The sequence below is a fragment of the Ursus arctos genome, unplaced genomic scaffold (genome assembly GCF_023065955.2).
Source record: "Ursus arctos isolate Adak ecotype North America unplaced genomic scaffold, UrsArc2.0 scaffold_8, whole genome shotgun sequence".
NCBI classification, from domain to species: Eukaryota; Metazoa; Chordata; class Mammalia; order Carnivora; family Ursidae; genus Ursus; species Ursus arctos.
This window is the reverse complement of record NW_026623100.1, coordinates 55,211,623-55,230,532: the sequence shown is the minus strand read 5'-3', so window position 1 is coordinate 55,230,532 and position 18,910 is coordinate 55,211,623. Positions and strand designations below refer to the sequence as shown.

At 34.9% G+C, this 18,910-nt stretch overlaps 1 protein-coding gene across 1 annotated transcript in view; it reads right to left on the bottom strand.

The window, feature by feature from the left end:
* SOS1 (SOS Ras/Rac guanine nucleotide exchange factor 1) overlaps window positions 1-18,910 on the bottom strand; it is a 140,720-nt gene that overhangs the window by 66,766 nt on the left and 55,044 nt on the right. The window contains 4 exon segments of the mRNA XM_026479379.4: window positions 28-237; window positions 2,045-2,209; window positions 4,077-4,208; window positions 10,861-10,986. Of these exon segments, the coding sequence (XP_026335164.1) occupies window positions 28-237; window positions 2,045-2,209; window positions 4,077-4,208; window positions 10,861-10,986 (633 nt within the window).

Sequence of the window (18,910 nt, the reverse complement as noted above, 5' to 3'; positions counted from 1 at the left end):
GCAATCATATAACACAACAATACTTACATTAGCTGAAAACAATTTTGAATTGGAGACAAAGGGCTCTCTAAAAACTTTTATAATTAAATTTAGTTCCCTTATGTACTGTCGAATTTCTGCCATAAATGCTTTTACCAAATCATAATAAGTTTGCTCTCCTGAGGTGGAAGGCTCTTCATCAGTTAAAGATAATATATTTATATCTTCTACATCTTGATGAAACATGTCCATTAATACCTAGACAGAGATAGAAAACAAGTACAATAAAATATAAATCTATAGTCGAAGTTAAGCACCCTAAGTTGCTCTTTGAATACAGTTCTTAAGTGATAAAAAGCAGATACACAATAATCTCTTCTTAGCTATATTGCCACTGACCCCCTCCTCCGTATCTTCTCTAAAACAGAATTCACCATCTAATATCACAAACTTCCTCCAAGTCCTCTATTAATAGTAGTATCTGTCTCTCTTGTTAACCTATTACTTCAAATTTGTTCCCAAATTCTATGTTGGCTTTCTCTCTGACTTAGTTTCCTCTGTTTCATACCCTTGCCATTACCACCTCATTTCAGGGCCTCACCACCCTGTATTTGAATAATTCAGTTTGCTAATCGGCCTCCCTGATTACATTTGTACTGATCAAAACCAGTCCTTATTATTATTATTAAAGAAGTCTACTATTCAAAGAACAAGTCTACTATTCAAAGAAGTCTACTATTATTACTCTTGCTAAACCTCATTTTTCTACTTCTGTAAATTTTGACATCATTATATCCCCACAACACAATGAACTAATATTTTATCTTGGATTACTTTCTGCTTGTTTCACAAATATGTTTCCCTTCATCAACTCTGGATCTCTCTCTCTCTCTTTTTAAAAGATTTTATTTATTTATTTGAGAGAGAGAGTACGAGCAGGGGGAGGGGGCAGAGGAAAAGGGAGAAGGCGGCTTCCTGCTGAGCAGGGGGTGGGACATGGGGCTCCATCCCAGGACCCAAGGATCATGACCTGAGTGGAAGGCAGATGCTTAATGGACTGAGCCACCCAGGTGCCCTGGAGCTTTGTTTTATACTTCTTTTGCATCTTCTCCCTCTGTGAGCTCATAGTATGTACTAAAATATTTTACTTATCTGATTCACTTAAAAGTATCAAATATTTTACATTTACTGAAAAAATAACTATTTTAAAAACCAAATATTTCTTCATTTAAAAATATCAATACATTTGAAACAGATCAGGTGATTTTACTCTGTATGCTCACATTCTAAGTGGACTTTGTAATCAGAAAGAATATTCCAAATCAGTAAGAGTATAGTGAGGAAATGGATCGAAACGCTTCATCAGAAAATATTTTCTTTTCCACAAAGTCATTTTTAGAAAATGAAAATACTGAGGCAGTCTAGTGCAATAACTAAAAGCTTTAGACTCAGATCTAGAGTTTGAGTCTAGGCTTTAAAACTTTTCAGAAAATTCTGGACCAATTTCTTTATCTCTCTGAACTTCGGTTCCCTTTTTACAAGAGCATTTACCTTAGAAGGGTACCATAAAGAGCAAATGAGATAAATTTCATACATGCTTAACTTTAAATAAATTTTTGCTCTTATATTATTATAATAAAACCATACAAGTAGTATCTATAGATAGGTAAGTATTGAAATAGAACTCTCAAGAGCTTAGTATTTTTACATTTTCCAAATTTGTTTTCAAAATCCATAATCTTCTAAGTGTCCCAACCAAAATAATTTAAAGAATTTTACTAATAAGAGATTGTTAGTAGTATTAACCCTACTTGCAGGAACACATAAAAGAAAAACTGCATGACATGTTGAAACAGTTAAGTACTGTGTACACACACACACACACACACACTCTCACACAACACACACAATATGATAAAGTGTTATCTTGAGTATCTGCTATTAGGTTACTGGAAATATACCCTAACACATAATATATAATTTCATCGTCTGAATAGTATGTTAGCATCCAATAAATTAGGAATAAAAATTTAAGAACAAAACATAGAGAAGATCAGTATCGTACCTTATCAGCACACATTGCCACTTTAATATCTTGTTTTGTAATTTCATAATGCCGTATATTTCGTACATAATTCCCCACCAGCTTTAAGATGTCTGCAGAAATGTATTCTAATACTGCTACTATGTAAACAGAAACCTGGTGGTCAATTTTATAACCTAGGACCTCCTGAAAAAGTAAAAGAAAAAATCATATACCACAAATTTGAGACATTGATTAAAAAAGTATACAATTTAGCTTAACTTTTACTGAGGCCCGTGACTATTAACAACATTTAATTGTAAGTGGCTCATCTATGAATAACATACATATTGCTATTTGAAAATATAAGCTAAGCAAAGGTAAGGCAAAATTACCCATGATTATGTAAAATATTAAGTAGTACAGATTACTAAATAGATTATCCTTAACCTAGGAAGGGAAACCCCAGTTTGGGAGATGTTCACTTTACCTAATTCAGGATACCTGGAATTAACTATAACAAAAGATGGGTTTTTTTTTTTTTAATGCAGAACAAAAGTTAATGTATTACTGGTATCTGGGAATATCTACTAGCCTTATACCTCTATTCTTCTTTTCAAAGGAACCTGGGATCCCAAAACCCTAATGGCACATTCCTGGTGTCTATAACTGTTTCTATGGGGAAAAAAAAAATCATGCTATGTTCTACCGAACAACAGTGGTTATTAAGAGCATGTTAAATAGTATTATTAGACTTCAAAGAAAGTATGGGATTTTGTGGGGCCTACAGGAAAACAAAGTCTATTTTCTAAACAATCTGATTAAAAAAAAACTTTGAAATAAGAAATTTATTTAAGTTGGGGACAGGTGGCATTTACCTTTAAAGACATGTAAAAACTATTAAATGGTTATAGTATAATAATAATATATAAGAGTATAAGATACAGTATAAGAATGTATTAATAAATTGAATGATATCCATAATTAGATCATAAAACTCAAAGTTTAGGATCATTAATACATCATGCACATACCTCAATTTGTTAATTCTCTTAACCTATAATTCAATATATGGCTAGTAAGAATCATAAAAAGAGAATTATAAAGAAGTATGCAATTACTAATAGTTCCTTAATTTTCTATAACTTGCACTTACTTCCTCAGACCAGTAAGATACAGGCAGATATTTCTATTCCAACAACCCAAGTACAAAACATAACCCTTTGACAGTCTTAAACATCATCCAAGTGTTAATCTTAAATCTTGGACAAGATCAAACAGACCTACGTTTCCTAACACTATCACTTTGATCCCTGTGACCATGGACTAGAAGTCACTTAATCACTTTCTGCCTCAGTTACCTCATCTAAAAACTGGGGATGAGAATAGTAACTTTGTGGAGTAATAAAACTTAGAGATAATGTATGCAAGCATTAGCACTTTGCTTGTATTATAGTACATACAAAATTATTGATATCAAAAGTATTATCAAGGTTTTAATTACTATAGTACCTATATTTTTGATGAGTTTGCTTGTTTTATTAAATCAACAGAAATAGCATTATTAGAGTTTCCAGTAATTATTCTTTCTACTAGTTCTGGAGAGATTCAGCTGACTGATATAAATGAGGAGTGGGACTGGGTAGTTTAGGTAACCTTTAGAAAGTTTTTGCTCAAAGATTACACATAGCCCTGTGGCAGACTCACAGAGGTCCTTACACATCTGACGATTTGAAGGATTTATAGGGACACTTAGGTCGAACCAACAAGAAAGGAGTTTTATAAATTCTCTTTGAGGTTCTAGTAACACCTGTGATGAACAAAATCCACAATTAAAACTTTTCTTAGTCCTTTCAATTTGCATATTTTTGTTGGTATGAAATTACATTAAATCATTTTGCCCAGCTTATACTCTCCTATTATCATATCATCCCTCCCCATGACATGAATTCCTGGGAAAATTAAAATGAGAGAATTTTACTCTTCAATTTACTGTCATCCATAAAATATATTCTTAAAAATCATGGGTTTTATTTTGCTTTTCAAAGGCAAGAAGGCAGTATTTCAGCTTTACCTTTAGTAAAGGATGAATTTTTTCTACTGGGAGAGATAAAGGGTTTCTTCGCTTCCTCTTTTCAATAGCCGATTGGGCATCAGCTATTGCCCACTTATCAATTGGATGAGGGAAACTTTTTTGAACACGTTCCTTGGAAAATAGGAAAATAACAACTAAGCAACAAATATATTAAATAGTGCTCTTCACTTACAATTTACTTTTAAAATCAAAGAACCCCCAAAGCAGGCTTTTCACATATGGTATAATTTATACTGCAAACATACTTAAGCTAAGAGAAAACTATAGCTGTCAATGTATTGGTTTCTTAATTAGGCAATTAAGAGACTAAGCATCCCTTGTATTATCTAGGGGGAAAATCACATTCTGAATTTCAACTTCACTGTGATAAAGCTAATGACAAGAATGATTAGAATAACCATGGCTTATATAAAGTCTCAAGGAACAAGACCTAAGCTCAAGAAGCAAAGATCTAAAACCAACTGTCCTTCATTTGTCCTTTTAACACCAAACTCAAGTAGCATTTTGAACTTGAAACATCTAAGAATTTTTTTCTTTACTTTATTCATCATGCGAAAGTACCTGACTTTGAAACTATTTACACATCATGGAAATCAAGGGTTTACATTGGTAACAGTAATTTTTATACACTATAGCTCATCATTAGAGTTTGAATCCTTCATAGGTCGTTAATTTTTAACTAAACACTTTAATTTCTAGCACTTATTCGGTTAGAATTTCTACTGGAAGTGAAGGAACTCATGTTAATATAAAAGCTGAATTTCCCTACTTTAATAAACTAATGTAATTCACTTCAAACCATTCTCTCAAGTTTTAGAATTCCACCTTCAGGATACCATAGTTATAACCAGTAGAGGTCGCTATTAACATAATTTAAACACATGTATATCACTAGTAGTATGTAAAACCTATTAGATAAAATTAAACATCACTCCTGATTTTTTAAGTCTAAATAAAACCTTTTTTCAGTTGCTATTAAAATGGAAAATAAAAAAAATTGCTATGTGATACTCTGGGGGTAAAAACATGTTGATTCAGGACACGTTAAGAACAAATTTATAAAGTAAGAATAGTTTAACCCATTCAAGTTAAAGAAATTTTCTCTTCATCTACGTTCAAGGCTAAATCAGCTGCCAAACATAAGAAGTGATCGTTTCAATTCTAATTAATGAAATTAGAAGTGTGTTGAAAGAAATTACTGTAGTTACAAATGGAGTTTGCAAATGAAATGCCTAGTTGAAAAGCTATTTGCCAGGACACTCTACCTTCGTATAATACAATACAAAGGTCCAAAATATTGGGGAGAGTTTGGCAGGTGACAAAGAGGAAAGGGAAGGGGGAAAGGGTGGAAAGGAACAACCAAAGCAAAAATTCTTTTCCTTTTTCCCAGGAAATGACACACGATTCCAAAAATAACAATTAAGAGATTTAGGACTAACTTAACTAAGGCTTCTAATTTAAAAATTCAGGGATGGGTTTAACCTGTGGTTAATTAAATGGGTAGAACCATGGTACAAACCTTATAATGGGATGGCCCTGTGGGTGGCTACTTTCTTTTTCTTTTTTTCCTCAACTCACAGTAAGAAATAATGAATTCTTAATGCATTTCATATTATATCCTTACACATAAAGATACTAAACTGGAAAAAAGTTCATAAAACAGAATCTGCCCTTATTATATGCAACGTACTGATATTTTCTGTTCATTTAAACTGATATTTAGTTGGGCAATGCACTAAAGTGATTTTATGACTTACTAATGGGTCATAACCTAGAATCTTAAAAAGCACTGGTATATAGTGGTGAGAGAAAAGCAGAAAAGAAGAGAGGCTGAACTCAATATGACAATTCTAAATATACTGAACATATGTCTTTGGGGGAAAAAGTCACTGGTAGAATTACAGAGGCAAACTGGAGACAGGGGTTGAGGTGGAAGAAAACAGAACAGCAATCCCTTCCCATCTCAGTTTTATCCACCTAATTCCAAGTTTATCTATTGTTTTAAGAAAGAAGGGGAAAGAAAATCAGGAATGATAAAAGAGAAGGCAAGAAAGGGAAAATAATATTGATGAAAAAATACATTTTAAACTTACTTATTAGTGTATTACTGGAATCAAATTACCAACTATATACTTAGGAGGTAACAACCAGGGTCAGAATGTATGGGAAAAGACTGGTAGGGTTAAAAAAAAAAAAAAAAATGCCTTGAATGTGAAAAGGCCAAGTTGAAAGAATTACTTTATCTCTTGTAGTGGCAAATTTAATAGAGCAAAATAAATTTTTATGATTATTTTATGTATTTTAAAAGTTTTTTAAAGAGCCCAAGGAGAAATGATCAATGGAAGACTCATGAATTAGAATTCTATTACTCTGCTACTTTAAGACTAATAATTTGTTTGAAATGAGAAATTCCACCTTCATTAATATCTAGTGGCTTTGGGGAAAATTTGAGATACAGAGCTAGGTTTGAGATACAGAGCTAGGTTTGAGTCTCTTATTAGCAGAATCCTGTCTTTTCCTTTACATAATAAAAAGGTCTAAATAGATATCCTTGCAGATCACTTCCAATACAAATATTCTAGGACCTGTGAAAATTCCCACACACATACTTCAGTGCAAGTATTCAGACCCCTACATATTTTGAAGTCCTATTAATAGTAATAAAGGCTTACTGTGGGAGAATTTAGGGAGGGGGATGCTAGAAAGGTAGAAAATAGAAATTACTTGGGAAATCTAAATGCTAATAGAACACTTAGAAATTACAAGGATTCTGTAGGATGTGAAGGAAAAGAAGTTAACAACAACAAAAAAATGAATGGAAAAGTAAAGCAAACTTTTTAAACTTTACAATATAGTTCATAGAAAAAAAAATCTAATTAGAAAGCCTGAGTTAAATGAGAAGAAAGTGCATCAGTGTCATAAGAAATGAAAGTTGGTTAAATACAGGACACAAGCCAGAAAGGCAAAGAGGAAAGACATTAACAAATGGAAATCAGTCTAGTTAACCAGAGAGAAAGAGGGAAAGAACAAGTACAATTATGAAAGGATGAGACCTAAGAAATTAAAGGAAAAAAAAAGAAATTAAATACACTTTACCAGGGACATGGAAAAAATACTATTATCTTTTGCTTCTATTTTCTAAAAAGATTAAATATAGAAAATGGAGAGAGGGGGAATATACCAGACCAGGGAGCAATTTTATACCTATTTTCTAAATATTAAATTATTTTGAAAAGACAGAAACAAAGAACACATACCCTTCCTCTACACTCCCACAGCACTCATATAAATGCTTCCTTATTCATCTCAAACACTGCCTGACAGAGAATAGATACTCAAATATTGGTGGCATGGATTAGTGAATTTTGGCTACATCAATAAAATGAAATCCCTTTCATGTGGACTACGATAGTTTATAATCTGTGATTATCTGTAGTACAATTTCTCAAAAATGCTAATTAACATAAGAAAGATTATAGATATGTATATAATCCATCAGTTTTCAAGCACTTTTGAAGTATCTATTTTCCTAAAACTATAGGGCAACTAAAACTCACTTTCACTTTTTCATTAAAACAAATCCCCTTGGGGCCAAATATTAAGCAAGAATTGCTCTTCTACTTTAAATTATATTTATACTTTAAAGTAATCAAAATGTATTCTTTAGAAAGATTTAAGAATGGAAAAGACCCAGGTTTCCACCTTTTTTTAAAATCTCTTCTACCATTCTAAGGGTTGTCTAACCTACAAAATAAGGAGAATAACTACTCTACAGGGTTGTTGTAAAGACATAAATATGTATATAACAGTATTCTGAAATTATAATGCCTATTACACAACTGACTGCTATTCTGTCAGATTCTATTACTGTCGTATATTCTCTTTCCCGACCATTCCCAATCCCAAAGCCAGCTCATTGGTATATCACATGGCTACATCCATTTTAAGGGTCCAGGTTAAGTGTTTAAAAAAAGGGTATAGGGTAAACATATATCTTCAATATCTCAGAAGTTTTCTTAGTACTAAGAAGCTATGAAATATCCTCATTATTTAGAGTCTTGAGGGCCTACATACTGGTTAAATCTGCACAAGTGAAAGACTGAGAGACTCAGCAATTTTCAAGAATTCATGGAGATCTCCTTATATATTGGAAAATTATATACTAGTTTCTACATTAATTAAAAGGAGGAAATTAGATAAACACAGGTATATAGTACAAGGTATCTAGAAAGAGCTGAATTTGAGTTGTAATGTTACCAAACCAGCAAATTCCTAGAATGTCATCTAACATCAGAATGGGAAGCAAAATGAGCTCTGTAGCCCTATTCTCATACAGTAGGCACAAGGCCGAGTGCTGCATTTTATAAACACTGTGGGAGAACCTAACTAGGACCCAAAAGAGCAACTGGAAGTGGACTTGTTCACGAGAAGAGTCAGACAACCAGTTCTATTCAAGATCTCTTCTGAATCCCAATGTAATTAAGTGCCTATAGGAAATCATGAATACAAGATAGCTGACCTTATAATTCAGTGGGAAAAATGGGATAAAAATGTATGAAACCTACTTTGAATTACTTAAGAAATCAAAGTGAATTACTATTCTGTTGTACACAATTTTTTCTACATCCACAACCCCCGTAATTCAATGTTTTTAAATATCTCTTTGCTTCAGCTGAAATCTGTATCTTCCCTGAAGACTTCTAGAGCAAAAACTGCCCTTGTCCCAAAACCCACTTGAAGGTAAGTTTAACATCTTCTCCACTCCCCAAGTTGTTGCTGGGTCATGTGAAATCTTGCCATCATCCTGTGTGACTTTATCATCTATATTAAGGACACATAAAATACCCTGGTCTCTTAATTCCTTGAATACCTCATCTTGGGGACCTTTGTTTCTAGCCCAGCCACCATCACATGGCCACATCCTGCTTTGTAACTGTGTTACTGAGGAAATCTTAAATTCCTACAACCTTGTCTCTGATCTCAATCTATTCTTTTAATTCTCTCACTCAGGTATTCTAGTGTTATCAGTTCTTTGACCTTATTGGGAAATCTAATACCCTAGTTCCCTGTATGTTTTTCCAGTTTACTTGCCCTCTCCTGGCAGAATAGCTGAGTTGGAATGTACATTCAAAAAGCTTAGACTTTCTGGGTTAGAGTCTTGGCTTCACTACTTATTAGCTGTGACCTTGGGCAAGGGCAATTTATTTAACCTCTCTGTGCTTCAGTTTCCACATTTATTCATTCAACATGTATTTCCTGAGTGCCTTCTCAGTGCCAGACATTGTTCTAGGGGCTAGGAATTCGGCAGTGAACAAGAAAAATAACCTTAGAGCTTACATTCTAGTAAGGGAAAAAATCAGCACCATCTTTATGGGGTTATTAAAAACTTTAAATAAAACATAAAACATGGAAGTGTTTAGAACAGTGCATGATACTACAGCAAGCACTCAAATAGCAGCCATTATTACAGTTCACCTTTTTGTCCTATCCAATTTAGGTTCTCTGATCTCTTTTCAGAAATTTCTCATTGGATATGCCCATATAGCAATCCCTCAGCCCCCTGGGGAACTAAGCAGGGCCTGGGGTATTTAGATATACCTCCTACCCAGCCACTGTTAGTGATAAAATCTTTGTTACATTCTTATGTGTGTTGTGTTCTGAAAGATTGTAAAGCACTGCTATTATCAATTTCCCCCATTCCCTGGCCTACTGTTCCATTGTATATCCATGGTGAAATACCATTCAACTCAACTATCTTTTTTGTGCCACATTTGAGTACTGCAAAAGATATGTCAGAGAAACCTGAAGATTTGTACCAGTATACATTCAAGGTTACTGAAGTCAAATGATCCTTCATCATTGCCAGAAAACTTTGTATTTCCAGCTTTATCTCCCATCTTCTACAGTTGGAACTTCAAACCTTCTTTCTTTTCTTCTCAGATCTTTAACTCCTTCATTTGCCTCTAATTGGAAGCTAATCCATAAGCCCCAAAGCCTATGTGATTAGTTTTTCCCTTTTATGGTTTCCCACATACCCTTTATGCACAGTATATCACATAATGTTATTGCCCATATTCCTATCTGTATCTCCTCCAAACTAGAAACCCTAAAAAGACAGGGGCCATGTCATCTTAATAAGAGACTGCAGAACTTCCTACGTTTTTATGTTTCCTTCTCCTTCCAATTGGTGGGAAGGAGCTCACGTACTATCTAAAATACACGTAACAAGTGAAGATCAAAAGATTAACTGACATGTTTTTTTTAAATTGTTTCTTTCTTTCTGTTTTTAAGAAGGCTCCATGCCCAGCAGGGCTTGAACTCATGACCCTGAGATTAAGACCTGAGCTGAAATCAAGAGTCAGACGCTTGATCAACTGAGCCACCCAGGCACCCCTAAATGGTATGTTTTTTAAATGACAGTTGGCTTTAAAAACAAACGAAACACTTGAACATATTCCACTCTTAAAAGCTGTGTGTGTGTGTGCGTATAAAATTCTTGCACCAAGAAATAGTGTTTGGAGGTCAACAGAACTTCATTCCAGATGAAAAGCAAAACATGGAATAACTGGACAGCTAAAACATATACAAGTTATCAGATACCTAATACAAAGTTAGAATAAATCTAGTCTTCATTTTTTTTAATACCACATATATATTTTGTGAACTTGAAGAGCAAACTCTTTCATTAACATTACAATAAGTACACAGATTAGATGTGTGTGTGTGTGTGTATGAAGTAACTACAAGGCAAAACGTAACATACCTCTACATCTGAAGCGCTTCGGGGCTGAGCTTGGCATAGCATATTTAATAACTGCAAAATTAATTCCTCAACATACTGAAGAGCATCATCACTAGACTCAAGAGTCGGATGAACTTGCCCCTGGACCTATAAACAAAAAGCAAAGTAATTAAAATGTAGATTTGTACTCAAGAACATGGTCTGGCTTACAAGTACAGATTTAAATGTTATGATCCAGAAGTCAGGAGTTCTCAACCTTTTTCCCAGCTATATACACCATACATGCTTATTAACATGCTCCTGGAGATTCAGATACCTAACTGCAAATTGCAATATATATTTTTTTCGTTACCCTGAGGTGTGGGAATGCAGAGAGGGAGGGAGAAGCAAAGCTGGGAATAAAAGATGCAGTTTATATGGTTTTCATCAAGAACCAGTGGTAGTTAGAACAATTACTCAATATACTGCTTGGGCAAAATTGACCTCCCACAGGTCTCTTGCCCTTGTTTCACTCTATCTTTCCTACTAAATGATAAAATCCAACAGGGATTTCTTTTATTCATCAATGTAACACCAGCACCTTGCACTGTGCAGGGCATGTAATATGAACTTGATAAATGTTCGCTGAATACAAGGTCACCTTATTTCAAAGGACACAAAATGGTCACTTTTGACAATCTGTGACTGCCTCTGCCTTAGGAAGATAATTTGGTGGTCACTCATTCACCAAAGCCTAACAACATTTACCTGCATTTTCCTCAACCATTTCTTTGGAGGCCCATCAGGCCACTGGCCTCTGTAGAACTTACATTTTAATAACCAGCACAACAGTCGTTACTTGCATCCTTTGCCACTCACTATGGGTCACTATTCCCTACTTTTATTTATTTATTTTTTAGACTTTATTTATTTGAGAGAGAGAGAGAGAGAGAGAGCGAGCACAAGCAGGAGGAGCAGCAGGCAGAGGGAGAGGAAGCAGACTCTCCAGCAGGGAGCCCACACGGTTCGATCCCAGGACCCTGGGACCATGACCTGACCCAAAGGCAGATGCTTAACCCAGGCGCCCCTATTCCCTACTTTTAAAAAATGGCAGAAAAATCAGTTCCAGGAGACAGATGATATATATTTTAAAATATGCTCAACTCTACTAAGAGTGGCAGAGCCCTCTCAAGGAAAGTGCACAGTACTCCCTGGCCAAGAGCATGTAGTATGGTCTGTCCTACGAGACCTCATTAGCAGATGGGGTATGACAACCTCAGTGTAGGGGGACATTTTAATAGACAGCATACTATATAATGAATTTCTGAAATGTATGTTAAACATACATAGAGGGGTGCCTGGGTGGCAGATAATACAACAATTCACAACTGTGGTGGGGAGTGCTACATCAAGTATGAGGTTTAAAGCAATTTATTATTATTTTATAGATGAAGAAATGAAGCCCCAAAAGGCTTAAATCATTTGTCCAGTCATTTTTGGTCATAGTCGGTATAGCAATTACCAACCTGATTGTAACCGATTTATCAATCTCTCCACCCTATTAGATGACTGAATGGATGTACAATTAAGATAATGGACAGTCTGGACATAGAGCCCAGAATTTGTGTTTCTCAGCTCAGTGCTTGCTATTCTCCATGCCATCATACTCTAACTAACGTGTGTAACTAATGTAAACTTCATTCCCTTCAACACTTAACAAGACTAAACCCACCTTTTTGTTTTTAAACTGGAACTTGACAAATGTTTGATTAATTTATTTGAGTACAGGTGACACACAATGTTACAATGGTTTTCGGTGTACAACAGTGATTCACCTTCTCTATACCTTATGCTGTGCTCACAAGTGTAGTTACCATCTGTCACCACACAGACGATATCACTGACTATATTCCATATGCTGTGCCTCTTATTCCCTTGATTATTCATTCACAACCAGAAGCATCTCCCACTCCCCTTCACCCACCTACCCCATCCCTCTAGCCCCCTCCCCTCTGGCAACCATCAGTTTGTTCTCTGTATTTACAGGTCTGATTCTGCTTATAAAAGTTTTATTTTTATTCATTGAATTGCATGCACCCACTGGCTTAAACTGTCTGCTCTGATACCCTTTCCCTTCATGGCTGATTTATCTTCATTTATCAGTGAGTCCTAACACCACATGGTGTGCTTTTCTTGGGGGGCTCTCAGTCAAGTCTTCATTTTTTAAATTCTCTTTTCCTATCAGTGACACAATCTATTCTACTTATTCCCTTGCACCTTTTCCATCTTCTTGTGGAGTTCCTTATTTTCCTCTATCAATGAAGTGTGGATTCTACGCTTGTTTGTTTACTCCCTTCTTCTGTTCTTCCCCCCAGTCTCATTTGCTTCCACATTTTAAACTATAATCTACGTAGATGACTGCAAATCTACCACTACTCCTGACTTCTCTCCTGAGTTTTAGACACACACTTCAAATCACTTGCTAGATATCTCCACCTAGCCTACCAAAATCTCTAATATAACCTGGGAAGAAAAAGGAACTTTTAATTATAAAAGTTCAATAAGAAAAACTTTATTTCAGGGCACCTGGCTGGCTCAGTTAGCGGAGCAGGTGACACCTGATCTCTGGGTTGTAAGGTTCAAGCCCCACATTGGGCATAGAGATCACTTAGAAATAAAAAATAAAATTTTTTATTTTTTTAAAAAAGTCCTTATAAAAAGAAAATCTATCTCACACATAGAGCTAAATTTAAAAAATGAAAGTATATATATATTTTTTTTTCTTAAGATTTTATTTATTTATCTGAGATAGAGTACATGAGAGGGGGGAGGGCCAGAGGGAGAAGCAGACTCCCCACTGAGTGGGGAGCCTGATGAAGGGCTCAATTCTGGGACTCTGCATCATGATCTGAGCTGAAGGCAGACGCTTAACTGACTGAGCCACCCAGGTGCCCCAAAATGAAAGTATATTTTAGAAAACACAGTGTAGACAGCCTCTGTTTTCACAAGACGTCCTACTGGAAAATGTAACTGTAATTGGGGGTTACATTCCTGTCCAAGGCTCCAGAATCATATGAACTATAGCTACAGATTTACAAAACCACAGAATTTTAGATATAAAAGGGACTTTAGAAGTCATTTAACTCAGCCCCACTATTTAGCAAATGAGAAAAAGGAAACACCCATGATCCTATAGCTAACTAGCAACGTTATAAATACTGAACCTGGACCTCCTGGTGTCTGGGCCATAGCTCTTTCCACTAAACCCTTGATTGTCAAACTTCAGAGTCTGAGGAGTGTCCTAGTAGCCCCATCAGCGTAAGGAAAATGCCCACAAACTGTATCTAATCATATAATGGGCTTCCATAGAACACCTGACCTGAAGTATGCTGTTGCACTTTAATAAACAGTGGCATATAATAAATACAAATGCAGCACTATAAATCTCTATAATCTGAAAAGATAAAATCATTTTCATTCAACATTTATAAAGTAAAATTTATAAAATGACAAATTTACTAAAAATCCAACATACAGCTAAAATGCTAGAGATAATATTAAAATGAAAATAGTTAATCAACAATAAGTTTAATTAACTTTTTAAAAATATCAAAGCCCTTTGAGGTTTAGGTACACAGAAACACATTTTAGAAAGTGTTCTGGAAAGTAAATTAATCAGATTATTTTCAAAAATGTTCTTTGCTTTTCAAAGAAACCCATGGAAACATAATTCTTCACTAATATATCTCCATCTCCGGCTGCTCTTCAATTTACACTTTATGCTGAAGCAATTCAAACTATTTGCAGTTTGCTAAAACATGGCATGCAGTTTCACTCACACTGTTCTCCAAGCCTATCATTCATTCTCTTAACCCTTTCTTCTACCTGTCTGACTTCCAAAGCCCAGCTCTCACCTCATTTGGGAAGACTTCCTTGTTTCTTGCCTCTTTCTAAGGGAGAATTATTCTCATTCATTTAAATGATTTATTGACTCTATTAAGTATCAGACTCTGTTGGTGCTGGACACATAGTGATAAACCAAAAACAGTCTTTGCTTATAGGGGCCTTATACTTTGCTAATGCTTGTACTGGACACCGCGTTTTTGTTATCAGTTTGTCATACTGAATTATAATTACATGTTCCCTTGTCTACTGGAGGGACAGTGATGATCTAACTGGGCAGGGCCTTGTTTATCTAGTTCTAGAATCATATTCTCTTTACTTTTCACTCTAAATCCATGACATTCACGGTATACTCAAAGCCTTGGGGCTGCAGGGGTGAAAGGGATAAAATATTTCTTTGTTAGAATTAAGACTGAAAAGGGGTAGTGGTAAGGCTAGAGTTTGGATGGTTTCAGGAGCATAAACCCTTAATGCAGAAACCATTCAACATATAAAGACAGAACTAAAATAGATTTTTATATGTAGAATCAAATGAACTGTATATAACCAGAGTGGTGAAATGCTGTGGTTTAAACAAACAAACTTGATACTGCTTATAATTCTGACACATGTAATTCAAATGTTGGCTAAATCTGACACCTTGCACGATGCATAAAATTTTAGAAATTTAAATTCAAACCGTTTTACTCACTGATGGTTACTAATAGCCAAACCTATCAGGTAAATTAATCACACAAAGAATTAGGCTTAAGTAGAAAATAATGCACAATGCCAGCTGTTCTTCTAAGTTTCTAAATATTAACCTTTACCATATCTTAAACCTGTCAAATTAGGATCACAAGGTTTATTCATACAAGAGACTAATAAGTTATTTTCCTCCCTTAAAAAAAAATAATACTTCAAAACCTATAAAGCATGGACAATAGAAAATATTTCAAGACAAGAACAACAATTCCTGAAATACAGACTTTGCTCTTTATTCTTTTAAGGAAGATGCTGTTAAGAGATTTAATGAGCAGACAGAAGTAGTATTACATTTCCTATGCGGACAGAATAAAAAACACTTATTTTCTATGAGATAGTATTACAGCTAAAGTGTTCCATTCCATTTAAGTGGTACTCAAGGTATTTAATAGATCAAATGATCCAAATTATTCAAGACCATACAGAATAGGTTACCCTGCCACATCTTATGACAGCCTTCAGAAGTCCTCAATAGCTGATATTCACTGAGGGTGTATAGGGTGTGTGTGTGTGTGTGTGTGTGTGTCAGAGAGAGAGACAGAGAGACAGAGAGACACAGACAGACCAATTATAATAAGCATTTAGAATTGGGTTTATACACTAGATGTGGGTTTTCCCTTATATACAGTTTTCAAAAATATTTTATACTTAAATTTATTGATATCAAAAACTTTATATACTTTTTAAAAAAGATTTATTTGAGAGAATGTGAGAGAGAGAGAGAGAGCACGAGCAGGGGGAGGGGCAGAGAGAGAAGCAGACTCCCCGCCGAGTCTGCAGGGAGCTCAACGTGGGGCTCAATCCCAGGACCCTGGGATCATGACCTGAGCCAAAGGCAGATGCTTAACCGACTGAGCCACCCAGGTGCCCCAAAAACTTCATATACTTTTAAAAATACAATTACTCTAAGTAATTTAAGTAAGCAAATGTAAGAACTTCACTAAGGAATTAATGATAGCCATGAATAAGAATTTTATGTGATCATGACAATAATTCTTTTAAGGTATAATCATCATATTCAACTAATGACGCCACATTGAATTTTAAACCTTCTTTCAAGACTGCCTGCATCTATCTTGATGGCCCGTTTTGTCTCTAGCGGTTTCTAACAGATTCAGAAGCAACTTTGTTGGCTATTATTGCCAGATTTTGTGGAATTTGAAAAAACAAAGGGATCAGGTCTATATCAATTCCTAGTTGTCTGATACATGAATCCTCTAAGTGTATTCAGCAACCCCATGGGTAAACTGCCAGAAAACACTATGTTGAATTCTGATGAATTTTTCATAACCTTTTCTAGCTAATGGCTCTCTGAAGAATTAGAAAGGCTTCTAGAGTGTACTTTGTCCTATCTTGAGCCCAGACTTGCTACTTTTATTTATAAATATAACAGGGGAATATAAAATAAAACTTATATTCTCAAAATCTTTACCATAGCAAATAATAAAGATCTGGATTGTTAAATTTCTTTCTCAGTATTAACAATGATTATTTAGCCAACATTTTATGTTTTAGGTGCTTATCTTTCCTCATTCATAGATTTAAAAATCAAAGCAAAAATCCCTTGTAAAAATAATTAAAAGAGAAAAATAAATCAGAGAACTTAAATCTTTTCTATAATTAAATTGACTAAAAATATTTGCTCATTTCTTGGAGACTGTTAATTAGCCTTTAGGCCCATATATGTAACAATATTTTTTCTTTCCAGAGTTTCTCTTATTTGCTGGGGACACAAAGAGGAATAAGGACATTATATCTACCCTTACAAAGAGTTCAGCTCACAGAGGAGCTAGACATGTACACAACTGACTTAATGCAGTGATGACCCCCCCCCCAAAAAAGTGACCGTTGCTGAAGGGTATGAGGATTATCAGAAGTCTTCCCAAGTGGGGTGCCTGGGTGGCTCAGTCGGTTAAGCTTCCGACTCTTGATTTTGGCTTAGGTCGTGATCTCAGGGTTGTGAGATCGAGCCCCACACTGGGCGTGAAGCCTGCTTAAGATTCTCTCTCTCCGTCTGCCCCTCCCCCCTCCTCCAGCTTGCACCCTATCTTAAAAAAAAAAAACGTCTTCCCAAGTAAAATACTCATGAACTGGGGCATAAAGGATGAATAAGGTGTGAAAGGCAGCACATAAGGAAGTAGGGCTTTTACTTAAAAAGCTAGCATATAAAAAATTATAAAGGCCAAGACCAAATGATATGTTGGGAAAACTTTGGGAGTTGGGCCAAAGAGCACATGTAGGGAAGGCTAAGTCTGGTAAGGGCAGGCTTGTGTTCAATGCTAAGAAGTGGGGAAGTGACCGGGGAAGGAGAGAATAACTGAAAGGTTTTAAAGAAGACATTGACATCAATAGATTTCTTTGCTGAAGAATCTCTCTGGTATCAGTATGAAGAATGTGTTGAAATGAAGATGAGGTTAAAGGAAGCAAAACTAGTTGGAAAGATGCTACAGGCTCTGGAAAAAGAAACAGTGGAGGCCTGAATCAAGGCAGAAACAGTGGGAGGTGGGAAAGTGAGGAGGTGTGTTTGGATAACTATTTTGGGGGAGAGAACCACCAACTTAACCAGTAAATACTAGAAGAGGATAATATTTTGCAGAAAAGATAAATTCAAGTTGAACACCTCAGTTTAAGGTTCTTGTATTATATGTAGTGAAATAAAGCTGAAATTGTTTTTTATCAAGTGGTTTTGAAATTTTTATTGTATTTAATTTTTTTGGTTGTAGAGAGTTATTTGCCCTAGTAGTGTTTCAAATACTCAAGCAGCAAAACTACCTAACTACTGGGTTTTTATGGAAGAGATATATGTACTTATTAGCCTACTAGATGTCATAACTATAGGAAGAGAAGAGAGCTTATTTAACGAGTATTTGCAAATAACGTACTCCCAATTTTCAAAATTTTTCTTTTTTACTAATGTGAAATGATTAAAATAAATTAACTGAAATAAGTAAAAATTATTTAAGACTACTCATCACACATATTTGGCCATGTGAGCAAAATATAAATAAATAATAAGTAATCTGAGAACCTGTGTACACTGTAGAAGTAGCTTTGGACTATTACATATGGCCAAAAAAAATGCATGTACAAAAATAAGAAAGATTACTTAAACTGTTATTAAATTTTTAAAATAAAAGCAATGAAAAAAGATATAGCTAAGATACAGCAACAACTTTAAATTATAGGAAATACAGTTACTGAAAAATTGTATCTCATACCATCTGAAGAAATTTTCAATTATAGTAGGAAATATTCACGCACAGAATTTTTAAAACACATACACATTTAACTCTTCATTCAAAACTAAATTGTAAATGACAGTATAAGCCTGGGACATCTTATTGTACCAGAAAGCAAGGAAGTTCTCAAAGGTGAATGGGTCATAACAAACAAAAAACAAAACAAAACACAGGAGTATCATGAGAAGGCTCCTCACTTGCAAAAT